Raw genomic sequence first — 17,699 nt, 5'->3', positions numbered from 1 at the left:
GTCCCTCTTGATCTCAATGTGGACAGTACTACTCTTGATGAGGATTGTGTAATTGTGAAGTCTGCCCCAGCGTTTGATCTCAATGAAACTCCTCTTGATGATATGACGATTGTGTAATTGTGGAGCCTGCCCTGCAAGTGTTTGATCATCTTGATGTGGCTAAGAAGCTTTTTGAGTGTTGACTAATGCAAAGGCTGCTGAAGCTATAAAGATAAGGATATGAGGATCAATCAATGGATGATTTTGTTTTTTTTTTTTTTTTTTTTTTTTTTTTTTTTTTTTTTTTTTTTTAAAAAAAAAAAAAAAACTTGGTCATTGTCTTTGGTTTCCAAATTACATTGTTACATAGAGCAGAGAAAACAATGGAAGACAAAGGCAGCAACAATGGCAACCCTACTACTTCCCCTTTGTTTACCAACAAAGAGCTTGAGGTCTGTGAAATCTTGCTTCAACTTCCTTCGGTAATCTTGCAATCTAAGAAGTTTAGCCGCTACACATTCAAAGTCACCTGGGGTTGCACCAAACCAAGGTCCACTTTACCTTCAGTGCCAGCATGCATTGACAAGACTTCAAGAACTGAAAGTGAAAGTGAAAGTGAAACCCCAGTTTCTTGCTTGCCCCACAAGAAGCCAAAGAATTTGAAAAGGAAAAGAGATGACTTCTTGTTTGACATTATCAACCAATTCACTAAACGTATAGAGTCGTTTAAGAAGGAGATAGCCAATGTGAAGAGTCATAATAATGAGAAGTTGAAAGAACTAAAAAAACAAGAACAAGAATTGATGAGTTCTTGCATGGCTCCACTTGGTATCCCTGATCTCAATGTCCCTCTTGATCTCAATGTGGACAGTACTACTCTTGATGAGGATTGTGTAATTGTGAAGTCTGCCCCAGCGTTTGATCTCAATGAAACTCCTCTTGATGATATGACGATTGTGTAATTGCTGAGCCTGCCCTGCAAGTGTTTGATCATCTTGATGTGGCTAAGAAGCTTTTTGAGTGTTGACCAATGCAAAGGCTGCTGAAGCTATAAAGATAAGGATATGAGGATCAATCAATGGATGATTTTGTTTTTTTTTTTTTTTTGTGTTTCTGGTTGTTTGTTTCATTTTATATATACATTTTTTTTCACCTCTATCCAATGTATCTTGTTCTTTCTTTATTCACCTTGTATATTGGAATAGGCACCTAAATTTTGAAACAAAGAATTTCAAGATTGTCCAATTTATCTAATCGGATTTTGATCAGGAATGTTGTACTTCCAAAGATGGTTCATGAACAGATGGTCCTTTTTTTTTTTTTTTCACCGACTTCTCGTTTGGGCTTTGTTATAAAATAAATAATAATTAAAAATTAATAAAATCATTTCAGTCTCAGACTCGGGCAATAGTTTTATCAATATTTAATTGGAGAGTTTTACACTGCATCTTTATCAAATTTGTCCTTTTTTTTTAATTCCCTCATCTTCCACACTGCTAAGCAATGCAAATACCCTTTTCTCTCTTTCCTCTTACCAATCAAAGCCCTTGAATCATTTGCTTTAGAATATATATATATATATATATATAATTAAGAGAAATCAAATCTTGCGATTTGTGTAATCCCAACGTAGTTTTTGTCCATTAGAATGTGTACAAGAGATTGATAAATTAGTAGTCCAGTAACGTTCTTCTACCGAGGAATGAATCCCCAAAAGAAGTTTACCAAAAAGAAAAAAAGAGTCCCACTTCACAACCGTGTCTAATAATTTATAATTTTTCCTAAAGCAAGGTAAAAATAAATAATGTATATAGATAACATGTGGAGATGCCAATTTCCATTTATTCTTCTTCTTTTTCCCCCTAACTTGGTTAAAAAAAAAAAAAAAAAAAAACCGTGTTTTCCCTTTATATCTATTTTGCATCACTTATATACAGAGCAAACAATCACAAACAGCAGAAAGGGATGGCAGCCTTACAACCATACTACTACCATATACAGACTAGCATATTACAGACCACAAAACACAGGTAAATTACAAAACAGCATCTTCATTAGCGACATACACGGGCTGTGTCGAATCCCATCAAGTCCAAAAAAAGACAGGTTAGCAAATATGTAGGGCATGTATCATAAAAGATCTCTCTATCCCTTTGAGAAGCTCCCTGTTTTGTCAATCTGTCTGTACAAAAATTTGCTTCTCACCAGATGCGTCTTACATTCACTTGCCATGTTCTAGTTAGGAGAGACCTGCAATCCAAAATAACAATAGGTACTCAATGAAGATGCAAAGAGTTTACTTTTGAAAAAAAAAAAAAAAAGGATGCGAAGACATTCCTACATTTCCTATAATAGGAAAATATACATTGGATCTCCTTTTTCTTGTTTCTTTTTTGGGTAAGAAAGAATTGAAGTTCCATTTGTATGCCTCCCCCTCTCACAAAAATGATTTCTAACTTCTAAGTGGAGGATCATCATGTGGAGTACATCTTTACGTGAAAAGAAGGTATAACAGAAAACAATGAGTCTTAAGTCTACAAAAATGAAAACATGTTTCGGACTTTACCAACATACATATGCATCTATTGATTCTATTCAGATTGAAGATGGGATTAACTGATTAAAAGAATTTATAAATTTTAGATCAGTTTGTTATTGACAATTTAACATATGGTACTTAGTCGACAATATATCATAAATAAGTATATAACTTAAAAAATATTCAATAACAAATTGTTGGGTGTAGAATGCAAATTATCGTTGAACAGATTTACAAGCAGAATTTTCCAAAATAAAAATAAAAATATCTCCCTTATATTTCTGTCTGTTGCAACAAATGTGGTTATGACTACTATATTGGACTGTCTATGCATCCTAGCTTTATTCTATGCAAATAAACATAACATTCTTTGTTCTTTTTCTTTTTCTTTTTCTTTTTTTTAAAATAAGTCTCTAGTATGACTTTCTACTTTTTACTAAGCATTAGGAAAAAGAATAACCAAATAAGCTTGAATACAGTCGCCAAATGAAAAGAAAAAAGTTCCATCATTATACTAGTCACATACCTTCAAAAATTTAATACTTAATTTTCCAAATTAAGGATGAATGTGAGGCATCAACTGCATACTTTAGTTGAGAAGGCAGTGGCTCACTCATATGTATTTTATGTGCCAACTCAGACCTTAATGAAGATAGCAACTGTTTATGCCGTGATTCTTTTCTCTTCAGTACCTGGATGTACGCATATAATCCAAGCCATCCAACTTCTTCTTCCTCCAACTGAAGTATAGTCCGGATATCAGAATAGCAGTATGCAGAACGCATCCGTTTCTTTATGAGCTTGTACATATACCTAACAAGACAAGCAACAAAGCCAATGAACTGAAAAAAATAGTAGAAAAGAAGTATCATTAAATGTTGAAAATTAAATTTTATAGTTGTTAAATTAAAAGAATATGTATCAAAGCATAGACAGCCATTCAATTACTTTACATGGCCATTGCACATGGGGCTTCACAAATGCTAAAATATCAACTAAAATCAGCACAGGAAAACTGTATCTCAATAAACCAAGTTTAACAACCACATACACTGTAAGATAAACAAGGATTACATCCATACCTCTTATGTATCAAAGCATAGACAGCCATTCAATTACTTTACATGGCCATTGCACATGGGGCTTCACAAATGCTAAAATATCAACTAAAATCAGCACAGGAAAACTGTATCTCAATAAACCAAGTTTAACAACCACATACACTGTAAGATAAACAAGGATTACATCCATACCTCACAGATTTTTGAATCATTTTTAGATAGAATCCCTTGTGAAGTTTGCATATGTACGATAAGTCACGAACATAGCAATGAAATTTCATTGCACATACCAGAAAAGCCTGATATATATTTAATCTGACAACATCTGTAGAATTAATATTTGAACAGAAGAATATAGGATGGCATTTAGGTCTCATAAAGCCATATAGCTTTGTCTTCAGATGGTGACCTGGTTTACCTTGCCAGCTGACAGTAAGAGTCGAACTTAAATGGTTATTCAGATACCTGTTTAGTATAGGGAACAAGTTACTTGGGGAAGAAATTGAACTTTCATAAAACTGAGATTCAAAGTTTACATTAGATAACCAAAAAGAAAATCTAACTGCAACATGTAGAGCTTAAATAACAAGACAATGAAATATCATTTTTTTTTTTTTAAATGAGCCCAAAACTGTGAGGCAAACAATTAGACCTAGCTTCATTCTAAGATCCCACCCACAGACTTATCTTAAATGAATCCTATTAAACAAAAATCACAAAAGTACTTCAAAGAGGACTGGACACTACTTGACTACCGCTTGCAATTTAAACATTTAACTCGCACAACATATTGAAGAAGTTGCTAAGGATGTGATATTGATAATTTGTGGCTGGAAATTTGATAAGAACTAGGTCCAATACTGATAAATAAAAAGAAATCAAGCAAAAGGAAACTCTCAAGCATAATTGTTTGGAAGAAAGAGATATAAAACCAATTAAGAATGCTATGTAACAATTTCGAGAGTATCAAATATACGCTTAATGAGTAGCATGACAACGATATGGAATGATTTCAAAGGTTCAAATGATTGGGTCCTAATCTTGACATCTGAAGCTAAAATCCAAAACAGAACATTATAAGATACATCTAGCAAGTAGAATGACAAGAAGTAAAATTATATACGAAAATTAACTTTGAGTAGTCTGCCTGAACTTCTAAAGTGAAACAATTGATAAGCAATCCACTCCATCGAATAAATGAAATACCATCTTCACCCACATAAACCCTGCTTGATGGAATCCCTGATAAGTCTCCAATATCAAAATTGATAGAAAATTTGTCATCATTCATGTAGCAGTTGTACGCATGAAATCCTCTTCGCAACCTGGAAACGAAGCTAGCAGCCAGCTTCTTTGAGGTTGAAATGAGAAGGAAGTCATCAATGAATCTAAGAAGTATATATCCATCCCCACTACTTTCCTCTGCAGAAACATCATTAGAAATATGTCTTCTAGATATATCTTCAGCAGCAGCTTCACCAGCTTTCTCAAGATACGGAATTATCAAATTTCTTTCCAGATGTCCATAGTAAAATGAGCAAAGCAGAGATGACACAATACTTCCTTGAGGAATACCTACACCTAGAACAAAAAACTTCTTATCTAATTGCAGTACGTTGTACTTAACATGTTCCTTTAAATTGAAAAATAACTCTTCTTTTTTCACACGCCTGCTCCACTCCTGTAAGAATAAAAAATATTAAACAAAACTTAGCTTCCTCAAAAGAGATTATTTATTCACAAGTATGAAAAATTCAGAAAAGAGGCATTTCATTTTTTTACTTCAAAAGTCTCCTACCTAAGTGTGATTGCTTGGGAAAACCTAGGTGTGATTGCCTAATATTTTATCTTTTTTTTTTTTTTTTAATAAGAAATATAACTTCATTGAAAAAAGAAAACAATACAGGAAACCAAAGCAAACAGGCAGTGTACTAAGGAAAAAAAAAAACCAGCAAAACTGCCTAATATTTTATCTTTCTTTATTTCATGCTCTTTTCATTGTTTTAATACCACACAGCCGTCAACCATTTCAAGATCTCATCAAGAATACAAATTAGTCGATCCTACATCAGTTAGGATGAAAGCTTGATGATGGGAGTAACAAGGAAGAGGAAAGAGTCAAACCTATTCATCACGACAGCATTGATGCATTGATCATCCAAATATCTTATTACACCACACAGATACTCCACATGGGCTAAAAATACTTTATTCTTCATCCCATGCAATGTACATCAATGGATATCTTGACATAGGCTGCATATGCTTGGTAAATGAGCACAGTAGGGGACCAAGGAAAATCTAAGACTAAATCTCAATGACCCAAATACATTTTTTAAAGACTAAAGTACACTTTTAGCCCTTAAATTTAGGGATTGTTTTCATTTTGGCCCTTTATTTTCAAAATTTTAATTTTGGCCCTTCATTTTTAATTTTGTTTTCATATTGACTCTGGTGTCCATTTCCATTGGTAATGAGACCATCCATAATATGTTTTTCTGCCTAAAAAATAAAATTCCTGAATTCTACAACATTTAAGAGCTAGTATTCGATGCAACAGTTAAAAATAAACGACACTTAACAATCATATTACTAAAGAAATGGATGGTAGGGCCAATATGAAAACTGAATTAAACATGTAGGGCAAAAATGAAAACAACCCAAACTTAGGGACAAAAGTATACTTTAGTCTCTTTTTTTCTTTTTCTTTTTTCAATTATTGCTAAGTAACATATGTACCCCATGGATCTTAAACCCACGACCTCGCCCTCCACACCTTACAATCACAAAGAAAGAGGTGTCATTTAAGCTAGAGCTCATTGGCTACTTAAATACACTTATCTGAGTAGACAACTAAACAGAGTCCCTACCAACTAACCAGTTCCCAGGCCATAACAAAAATGGCTAGAATACCCTTGTCATTTGGTACTAAAACCAAATGAGCGCCCGCCAATCTTACCAAAATTACCCAATGGGTAGCACACTCAGCTGGGAACCAGATAAAGATATCTCTGTAGGTACCAAATCTATTTTCTTTTAGTAGAGCTTTATTTGAACATCAAAACTTCTAGTACCCCAAACTAAAAGCCATGATTGATCAAGAAAAAAAGGTAAACATTTCCGCTGATTTGCAAAACCAGTCACACAAGAAGGATATAAAAAATAAAGATCCAACTCAAAAAATTGCTTATGATGCTTACAGGATTCTATAGACTATTTGTATCTTGCAGGTAACATATGACATACACAAGCATTATGCATGAAGGTAGTAGTTAGACAAGTAGTGAAAGCTGATACCAAGTGACTAACCTCATAAAAAAGAAAAGCAGTAATCATTAAAATATTCAATGGAAATAGGAAAGATCTATAAGAATAAATATTAACAGCTTTCCTTGAAGAGCGACTCGAAATAGCTACCTGGTTAACAAAGACAGTATGCAGTGAACAAAAGGGAACAGAGGATGTGACTTTTGCAGTGCTCATATTTTGATCCATCAATACAAGGTTCTTATGAACCCACAAAGATTTCTTTGTGCAGACTACTTGATGGGACTGTTTAAGAAGATACTCATCTTTCTGTATGACATCTTTCATTACACTAAGAAGCTTATCCTGATCAATAGAATCATATGCTTTCAGTACATCAGAAACAACAACAAATGCACTAGGCACGGTTACCAACCTATTTTTCAGACCAATTAGAAATGGACATAACTTTCTGTAGACATCATTGTAATCAAAAACTGATGCTCCCAGCTTCTCAGGTTCTTCCAACTGTATACCTTTTAAAACAGCATGTGTATCACGAAGAACAAGATTTACAGACTTGAAATAATTAAATTCAACTTTCTTGGAACAAAATTTTCCTTTTCCCTGCATTCCACAAGATTTATCTTCCAAAGAGGACTTTCGTGATGGCATTCTTGATGATGCTTTTAGATTTGACAGCATCCTCATTCCATCTTCTTTTGGACGAAATCTTAGCTTCGAGAAACCAAATAATCTTTTTCTTATAATATGTCTAACAGTTGCAGCATCCAAGTCATTATAGCCCTGATCTTTTTTCAAGCAAGTGACAGACTTATTTATCAACTTCTCCCAAACTGATTTCCTATAATAATATAGATCTTGATTCCCATGCTCAATTTCAGTGACATAGAAGTTTGCTTGCACCAGTGGCACCACTAGAGATGAAAAGAGCCAAAAGATCCAGCTCTCCAGAAGTTTATGTCTCAAAACATGTGTGGCATCGTCCAATATTCTGGATCCCTTATGCATGTCTATACTCTCCCCCGTTGTACATTTTAGCACATGATTACTCGAGCAACATGAAAATTGTTCAGTTGATAGAAACGGGAAACTTGATGCTTTTAATTTAAGCATGCATTGCTTTAACGAGAACTTCTCAAATCTTCGAAGTTTAATAAACCTGGCAATATTCCTCCTAAACATTCTCCAGTTATGACAGGAACCTAGCAATTCTGTGGGAACTACACTCCTAATAACTGCCCATATAAATGACTCTACCTGACTTCTCAAGCAATAAGACTTATTTGCTTCAAACTGAGGTTCAATATCCACGTAATATGAAGTATTAGATCCATGAGAGTTCTCAGGAACAATTTTCTCTGATTCATTCCCCTAAAATAACAATTTCGCAAGAATTATATTTTTCTTAGAGGAAGCAAGAAGTGCTTAAATTAGTGAGATAGCTTAAGGGATGTACATTACACAGTGCAATTCTATAATGAGCTCTCCCATTTAACAAATCCCCCCGCCCCCACCCCCCACAAAAAAATAAAAATAAAAATAAAAATAAAAACCACCCACCACTCAAAAAAAAAAAAAAAATCACATACATAATTTCAATTTGCACAGCTATCAAGGTGTGCATACTATGCACCAATGCATTCAAACACATATGAAACTGAGCGAGGTGTAACCTCAGAATGTGAAATTGTGAATGCTAAATATGCCTTCACACAATTTACCTCAAAGTTAGTGCCAGATTTTACAGTAGCATCCAATGTTGGAACAGCGCAATGCTTATCCAATAATCTCAGATGTTGGCAATGTTGTGCCTTGCGTATGAGCTTCTTAAGCAACTTAACGAGTGAGCGGTACCTTCAGAACCAAAAACAAGCAGTTAAAGCAGTGCCATCCAAATTAAATTAAAAACCTGAAATATTGGCTATAACTGCAATTATTTATTGCCCTAATATTCTCATAAACATGTCCCACATTTATACTTCAGAAAAAGTTTTCATGTATCTGTGCTCTAAGACACAATACAGCTTACATCCAAAGAAACTCATTGTAATGGTAATGATCATAGATTCCAGACCCTAGTCTAAAGAGCGAATTAGTTGACATTGGCCATAAGATTTTAGCACAAAGAGACTTCACTGTGCCATTAGTGTCCCTTTTAACCTTAATCCATTCCAGAGCTTTTAAATTGCAATCCCGATACTGATTGAGGAACTCGTTTTCATTATTTCATAACTTGAAGTTTGGAACTACATCATGCATAAATTTCCTGTTATATCCAGCAAAGGAGCTTTTCATGATTCCTTATGTAAAAGATTATAATAACTATGGGATCAATATTCCACAGTAAGAAAAAATTTGTATTCTAGAAATCAAACTGAAATCAACATGCATGCCACATAAAAATAAAAATAAAACAATAATTTTACCATGACAAATCAGAAAAGCCCTGTAAGGGTACTGTACACTTAAAAAGGTTGTGAAATCACAGTATTTGAATTTGCACTTACAGGCATGATGATTTGCACAGCATTTCCTGAGTTGCATTTAAGCCAAAGATATCGCCAATAAGAAAATTTGCACCAGAAAAATTGGGCTTCAGAGAATTTAGTATATCTGAAGATTATTAAGGTACTGTGTTCTTTTACACCAAAGAAAAGGCATGACAGAAGCTCTTAACATCACAAATTTAAGTTCAAACTGTGTTTCTTTTCCAAAAATAAGAAAGCATAATTGCACAACATAAAAAGATAACATATTATCCGTTTGTCACTGATCATTCAGTCTATAAAGCCGGGTGAAAAAAATGGAAATACAAGCAATTTTATAACAAAGAGACAAATTAAGTACATGTACATTTAAAATTAAACTGAAGGATACGCTTTGCTGGAAAAACTGATGAAGAACATTCCCTGTTATAAAACATGAATTTCCTGTTAATACAAGCCCCTTTGGCAACTACCAGGGGCTTGGGAGCTTGTGATACTGAAAAACAAGGCATCTGCAGAATAGATCATATCCAAAAGGAAAAGGTTAAAAGTTAAAATAATAATAATAAACTGTAATAGCAGGGAGAGATGCCTTTTCATTTTCACTGCATTGGAAGAATCCAAATGTTCACTAAGAGATGGCATTAAGTCATTCAATCTTCTTGATATGGGTATATATAAACCAAACATTAATCTTTCTAACCCTTTTGAGATTCAGGGTTCTTTTGTAATTGACAATCTTATCTATCTTAGAATCTCCATGCCAACAAACACTGTTCTAGCCATGTATGTGTTAATATTAATTAGGGTACTGATATCTCCTTATTGTTGTTTTACTTCCAACTTCTTTTACTTTCTTGGAGATTCTCATCTACCAGAAGAGTAAGCTGTGACATACTGCATCTTGTTCTCATGCTCAAGCAGGCACCATGAGTACAAAGCCACAACTACCTGCTGAGATTGTTTGGCTGTATGTCTTCTGTTCACTTGGAGATTACTATTTCTGCATCTAACCCCTTTATTCTGATAATAGGAAGGCAAACCACATCATTATTAATCCAGATGTTATGTCACTCATGCTCCAATAATCTTTAATTACAATAATAACAAAAGTTTGATGTTTAAAAGTATTCCATAATGTGTTGAAATAAAGGTACGAATTACTTATCAATTTATGAGGGGATAAATTAAATAAAACTGTATCCATGTTAAGGGTGGCGCACACAGCATATTTCTTAAAGCCTTCTAGGTTAGGCAACAAATAGTAATTAGGTTTCATGTACTAAAAATCTTTTTTTTTTTTTATTCTATTGGTGAGTTACACACGCATTTAGTGAGTCTTGAACCCACAAACTCACCCTTCATTCCATTATTTTGGGAAAAATTGAAACCCTCCAATATATCAAACCAATGTTGAACTTGACTGAAGGATCCTTCATAGGAAATCAATCACCTTTTCAGAACTATTTAAGCTAGAATTTGCATCATGCTGGAGCCTCCCAGATACGCCATCTTTATCCATATGAATTGTTGCAAAAGAGCTGGTTTCTTCAAAATTTAAACGCCTTCTATTTCTGCGACGCTGCCAACTAAATGGCCTTGAACGCTTTCCAAACTTTGTAGCTGTGGGATTTGAGCTTTCTTGAAGTTTCTCATTTAAATCCCCTTCAGTATTATTGGTAAAAGTTCCAGAAATTGGTATAGCTACTTCCGATGAACTCGCTTGAGAACGCTTGTTTCCATGAAGCCGACTAAATGATCTTGGACTTGAAGAACTCCTAACATTGGAGCCAACATGATCTAATGAAGTTGATGGATCATCAACACTAGAAGAATTACTCCATTTCTGTATCTCTAGCACTGGGTTAACATTGTCAACTAAAGCCCTCTTCTTTTTGGATCCTGAGAAAAGTTTGGACTAAATCATCATCTGGACTCCTCTTAATCTTTAAGAAATGATATGTTATACATGACTGAACAATCTAATGCAAACACAATAGCCACAAAGCAAAAGGAATTAAGGACAATAAGAAAATGGAAAGATCTATTATAAAAGAACATCCACAAATAGATGGGAACAAGTCAGGTAAGAAAAGACCAAGAAAGAACTGGCCTAAAGTCAGAACAAGTCAGGTAAGAAAAGACCAAGAAAGAACCGGCCTAAGGTCAGAAAGAGACTACGGCAAATACGTTTTATCCCAAAAAACAGAGGTTGTTAAATATTAAAAAGAAAGGCAATATGTACCATCAGATTCTATTTATAATTTATTCAAATTGTAAAATTGATTTGGCTGTGTATAGTGATCTAATAGTATTAAAGTTTTAATGCTTATCAAAAAAAGTATTAAAGTTTTAATGTCAAAACGGTTGCATTAATATATTATTTAAATCTAAAATAATTTTTATTCACCAATCATTCATTCTGAATAGAAAATTTCATTAAACTTAATTTTACGCTTAAGGCTAAAATATTAACAACGAATTTTGCAAATTTATGGCCCTAATGCTGATTTGTGTGCCAGTGTCTGCAAGTGTGCACATTTACATACATACATACATACATACATATATATATATATAAATAATAAGCTAATGCTGATATGTGTGCCAGTGTCTGCATGTGTACACATTTACATATACACATACATACAAAAAATAAAATAAATATTTATGTAACATTATTTTTCCTAGGTACCGTAAAAGGGAATTTTAATTCAACTGACAATGTTGACAGAACAACTACAAGTGTTTAGAAAGTCTTCATTAGTCATTACCACATTTATCAAGTGAAGTATGTTGATACTGAGACTCCAATGTTCGCTTTTTTGACTGCTTGAGGCATATATCACTTATAGGAGGACCTGTTACTTGTTGGTGCTTCTTAGAAGAAACTGGCAAAAATATTGATGTATACTTTAAAAGATAAACCATGACATCATCCCCAACCTGCATAAATGCAATTTTGACCTTAATTTTGGTGATGTAGTTCAAGAAACAACAGAGAAGAAGTTAGCAAACCATACCCTTTGTGAAAGAAGACACCAAGCTGAAGAAGATAGAAGTTCTACAATGGGACTTGCACGATTAATCTGTTACATATTGATGAATATTTTCAAACAAGAAATAAGGCAAATATGAAATGTTAAAAACTACTCCTAGAAAAATAAATAAATGAGGATACCCAAAAAACAAAACACTGCCAACCCCATTTCCAGAATGAAATGGATGATATTGACAATGTTGATAGCAACATTGAACATTGTCTATGAAGTTTACACAATAAATAAACAAACGAATGCTTGCCTTATCATAAGCCTTGCAAATTACATTGATAGAGTTGAATTGCTCATGCATTATAATTTCAATGGTCCTTTGCACAATCTGAAAACATAATCAGCAGTAGTTTACATATTAGATGTGCAGTGTGATTCCCTTCTCAAGACTTTATTTAATCAATGAGAGTACGAGACAACCAACCCAGAAATGGAAACACTACCTACAAAACAATCAGTACCACCACCATCAATCCATATAATATATAAAGAGAAACTTAAAATATTTTAAGCTTACTCACTACGATGAAGTTAAACTAAAAGTATTACCATAATCCATAGCTATATAATTTGTTTACTTAGTGTTTTTGGTTCTGAAGTTTCAAGCGAGTGCTATTCGTCCCCAAAGTTTAAACTATATACTTTACTTGCTTAGCATTTTTGGTCCTTAAAGTTTAAAAAATAAGCCTTTTTTTGGTCCCCTAAGTTTCTCATGAGCTAGGAAGCATGTACACTTCGTTTAGGGTTTCGTGTCATACCTATGTTATTCCAGTCACTCCATATTATAATTTTTCAAAAATTGCTCATGTTACTGTATCATACCGTATCCATATCCGTGCTTCCTAGCGCTATTGGTGTTTAAAATTTCAAAAGCTCTATAATTTTTTAAACTTCAAGGACCAAAAGTTTAAAAATGAGCATTTTTTATCAAGTAAAAGTTTCAAATAAAATGAGTGTTTTTTGTCACTAGTTTCTGGTGAGTGGCATTTGGTAATCTGAAGTTTAAAAAATTAGGAAAAGGTATTTGGTACCATACCATGTCAGCAGTATCAAAATCTAATATGCATGAGACATGTTAGCAAAAAATAACTAACTCATTGTCAACCAAAAATGGTAGATATTTTTACACACATATCTCTCGTTTATTAGAGTGAACACGATCATTTGATAAAAATATTTATTAAAAAAAAAAATGAGAGCTTTTGATATTTCAACCACTCAGGGACCAAATACGTTCAGTTTGTAAACCAAAAGCTATCGTTTTTTAACTTCAAACACACACACACACACACGCATATATAGGTGTATGTATATGCGTATAAATGTACCTGAGACTGGGGCCAGCGAGAGTGAGATTGGAAAGGAGAGAGAGGAGGAGCGTTTTCAGAGGCCACAACGAAGCACTTATTCAACAGTTTCACGTACTCTTGAGGATCCTCTTTTCTCACCAAAAACGACATCGCTTCGGAGCCACTACAGCTGAGGCATTGTGAACCTGTGCGCGAGCGCGAGCACGAGCACGAGGACGGCGGAAGAGGAGGAACGAGCGATACGATTGTGGAAGCGAGCGTCCGCGCGCGGTGGCGGAATAGTCGCCATAGTACCTCCGGTACCCGCCTTTTCTTCGGCATTTTCTCGGGAAAGTGAGAAGTGATAAAAGAGAGAATTTTTTTTCCTTTCTGTTTTTTTTAAAAGAGAAGGAAAGTGTAATGGATTTTTATTTTTCCTCTTTATTTGATTTTAATTTGACTTGGCCACTGCAAATGTTAAAACTTTTTTTTTTTTCTTTTGGTAAGAAAATGTTATAACTTATGAAAACTACCCCCACTGGAGGAGAGGAGTGAGGAAAGTGGGAGAGACCGTGAAGCAAGTGGTTTTTTATTTTTAGATTGTGTGGTTGTGGAGTTTTTAAAATTTTCTTTTTATAGTTAAACCGACATAATTGTTGTGATAATTGTACAGATTGGGAAAGGAATGAGTAGTTTTCTTTTTATGAAGGAAAATAAATAAATAAATAAGTGGACAGGTGGTTTTTTTTTTCGTTTCAGTTAAAAATATTTAATTGTTAGGAAAATGGTATGAATTGGGACATAGTTGTCAAATCGTGAATCGACTTTTTATTTTTTTGTATTGTATATCATATCAAATTGTGAATCGTAAGATACACAAATACCTAATAAAATTATAAAATAATTATAGATATACATATATAAAAGGTTATGTCCAAAACAATTTCACGACAAATTTTAAATAGTAGGTTGTTATTGATTGTTATTAATTGACAAAAATGTAATTTCAACAATGAGTTTTATGGGAGGATGAGAATCCGAGAATAGGGACAAGTGTCAAGAGGCCAATGTCAAAAGAGCAAACCTCAGAAAGTACTGATAGCGAACCCTTTGGGTGAATATAATAACTCATCACAAGCACAAGGAGACTATAATACCCGAGGACCCAGAGGATGCCGACATGTCCTTGGGGGGGATCAAGGCCCAATTCTGAAGACCATCGAGTACAAACCAAGGAAGAGAATGAAGACTTGTTGTCAAGTAAGAAAATGAGGAATACAGATAAAGCATCTATCACCTTCGCATTCAATGTTCTGAACGCACTTAGCTAGTTACATTAATGTGAAAATGACACCTAAACAGTGTCATCACAGCTCATAACTTGATGTAGAAACCTTTTAGTAAGGCCCTGATGGGACAAGTATCAAGGAGAATGAACTCAAATGGAAGGCCAAGATATAATCTGGGTGACTATATAAGGCAAAGAGGCCTCTGTGAAGAAGAAGAAAAAAATCGAAAGAAAGGAACATTATTGTAATCTAAGAACAAGCGTAAAATATGTACCTTAAACCGAGCTCGGGGAATATAATACAAGCAATCCGAGACTTAACAATTTCCTTGTCTCATTCTCATTCTTAGCACTTATCCTTTCATTTCAAGCTTAACACACTTAAACAAAGGTAACAAAGGCTTATTGGCATCCCATCACTATAAATTAATTGTGTGAAGTTAAAAGTTCACATGGCTAAACTTTGCCCACCACAGATTTAAATTAGAACTAATAACAACTTACTACCTATGATTTGTTGTGAAAATATTGTAAATGCAACAATTCTCAGTTGGAATTTTTATTTTATTTTATACAATATATAAATTATACTCTAGTATGATCTAAGTATATCTGTATGTTTTTTTTATTTTATACAAGATAAAATTTACACCCTAGTCTAATTTAAGTATATATGTATGCAAAACTCTCCCTTGAAAACTTGAAACCCCAGCCTTTGTCCTTCACATTACACAAACTTTATACTTGTAGAATGACTATTATGCTAATAATATGTGGTGATCAATTTGGATTTTTTTTTTTTTATACAAGATAGAAATTATATAATAACCTAATCTAAGTATATGTGTGTGAAGTTTCATTCTGAAAACTTGAACTCCGGTCCTTACCCTCTACACCCCACAAGCACTTATACTTGTGGAGTAACCATCGCACCAAAGATATGCTATGGTAATTTGAAATTTTCTTAAATGGCCACTAATGTAATTAAAAATTGAGTTAAATGCAATGGGGACCTCATAAATGCGTTGATGCAATAGTAAATCTTTTTTTTTTTTTTAATGTTTCTTAAAAGACATATATCTTGGTTCATGTTTCAACTTAAAAATAAATAATAAATAAAACAGCTTGAAAATGAGAGAATACAAGTAGGTTTTATTTTTTCTTTATCAGAATGTACAAAATAGGTATTGACTGTAAAAAGAACATGTACACACAGAATTCCAAAGCATTGTTGGACTACAATGAATTTCCCTATTTTTTTTTTTTTTTTCACTTTTCCCTTTTCTGTACAACACGGTAAAACAAAAACTCATTCACATGATCACCATGACCATTTTGGTATCCATCAATTTAGTGCTCTTCTTTATATCAACTCATCAAGGGCCATTTTGTTTGGGGCTGAGCTCTTATACAAATCAAGTTAAAAACTTTAGAGCAGATCGTCCCCAAAGAGGTATAGAATTCTTTCAACGGCCCAGCTGGGCTGCTGGTTCCTGCAGGATCCACAACTATTCAAACTGTTCTGGAATTGTGAAGAAGTCAGCAAAGGGGCTCTACAAAGTGGACAAGTAGTCTGGTTCTGATGATCATGATCTACCCATCTATCGATGCATTCCCTGTGGAACACATGGCAACAGTTCCTGAGCTCTCTCACCTCATCTTGCACTCTTAACTTGTTCAAGCACACTAAACAAAAAAAAAAGTCATGACATATATACCCATAAAAAAACCTGACAATACATACATATATATATATATATATATATAACTAACAACTAGAGAGAGTGAGAAACCTTACCTGACATGAGGATGTGAAAATATGGAGGGTGAGTTTGATTTGAAGTTTTGTAATGGGGGTGAGTTTTTTGTATGAGAGTGAGAGAAAGAGAGAGAGTGAGAGAGGAAGAGAGAGCTATTGGGTTTTTTGGAGGAAAATACGGATAGGCCCTAGACCCACATTATGAGGACTAAGGTCAGTAGCTGCCCTAACCACGTGGAAGCTTGTGGACCAAAGATTGAAAATCGAGTCTCTAAGACTCGATTACTCTTTTTAAAAACCAAGTCTCCAAGGCTCGATATCCAGCTAGAATCCACGTGGGATGCATATATGAACATAAATCGAGCATTTAAGGGTCGAGATAGAAATTGAGTCTCTAAAACTCAATTTCCCGGTAGACGCCACATGGAAAAGGCCAACTCAGATCTGATCAGAACATGAAAACCGGTTCTTTGAGACTTGATTTATAGGCCCAAAATTGAGTCTTTTAGACTCGAGATGTTGGTATGAAATATAGTTTGAATACAGTTCCTACTAATTATATTGTTTAGCAAACAATGTTAATTCCCAATTTTGGCCCATGATCTACCCATCTATCAATGCATTCCCTGTGGAACACATGGCAACAGTTCCTGAGCTCTCTTACCTCATCTTGCACTCTTAGCTTGTTCAAGCACACGGCACAAGTGTCATAACTTTTACTCTCCTCTGCCAATCTCTCTGTGATATCACCAAAGGTGGTCAGTATGAGATTGTCTTTTATCATCTGAGAAGAAGCCTCCGCCTCTGCCTCTGCCTCATCAGAGGATCCATTTCTAACTCTGAAAGCCCAACAGTACAAGAAGACCCATCTCACCACTGCAATTATAAGAGCTACCTTGTATAGTAGATGAGTTACTAGCAAACCCGAGGACTCTTCCAAAAAGAAACCCATTTGAAACAGAGATTAAGCAAGCA

General features: G+C 34.2%; 2 protein-coding genes across 2 annotated transcripts; both read right to left on the bottom strand.

Moving 5' to 3' along the window:
- Positions 1–1,906: 1,906 nt before the first annotated feature.
- On the bottom strand, positions 1,907–14,260 carry LOC111987511 (telomerase reverse transcriptase). The gene is made up of 13 exons (XM_024019233.2): positions 13,717–14,260; positions 12,639–12,716; positions 12,359–12,424; positions 12,110–12,281; positions 10,789–11,237; positions 9,727–9,847; positions 9,357–9,462; positions 8,571–8,703; positions 6,997–8,220; positions 4,713–5,260; positions 3,772–4,044; positions 3,045–3,331; positions 1,907–2,229 (listed from the first exon to the last, which is right to left on the bottom strand). Exons 1-12 carry the CDS (start codon positions 14,017–14,019, stop codon positions 3,055–3,057), a joined length of 3,750 nt encoding a protein of 1,249 aa, XP_023875001.2. The 5' UTR covers positions 14,020–14,260; the 3' UTR covers positions 1,907–2,229; positions 3,045–3,054.
- Positions 14,261–16,097: 1,837 nt separating this feature from the next.
- LOC111987436 (E3 ubiquitin-protein ligase ATL4) lies at positions 16,098–17,699 on the bottom strand. The gene is made up of 2 exons (XM_065761441.1): positions 17,389–17,699; positions 16,098–16,619 (listed from the first exon to the last, which is right to left on the bottom strand). Exons 1-2 carry the CDS (start codon positions 17,674–17,676, stop codon positions 16,395–16,397), a joined length of 513 nt encoding a protein of 170 aa, XP_065617513.1. The 5' UTR covers positions 17,677–17,699; the 3' UTR covers positions 16,098–16,394.

The sequence above is a fragment of the Quercus suber genome, unplaced genomic scaffold (assembly GCF_002906115.3).
Source record: "Quercus suber isolate HL8 unplaced genomic scaffold, Cork oak 2.0 scaffold_412, whole genome shotgun sequence".
In the NCBI taxonomy this organism is placed as follows: Eukaryota; Viridiplantae; Streptophyta; class Magnoliopsida; order Fagales; family Fagaceae; genus Quercus; species Quercus suber.
Note: the sequence above shows the minus strand (reverse complement) of the source record. Positions and strands in the feature narration are given on the sequence as shown.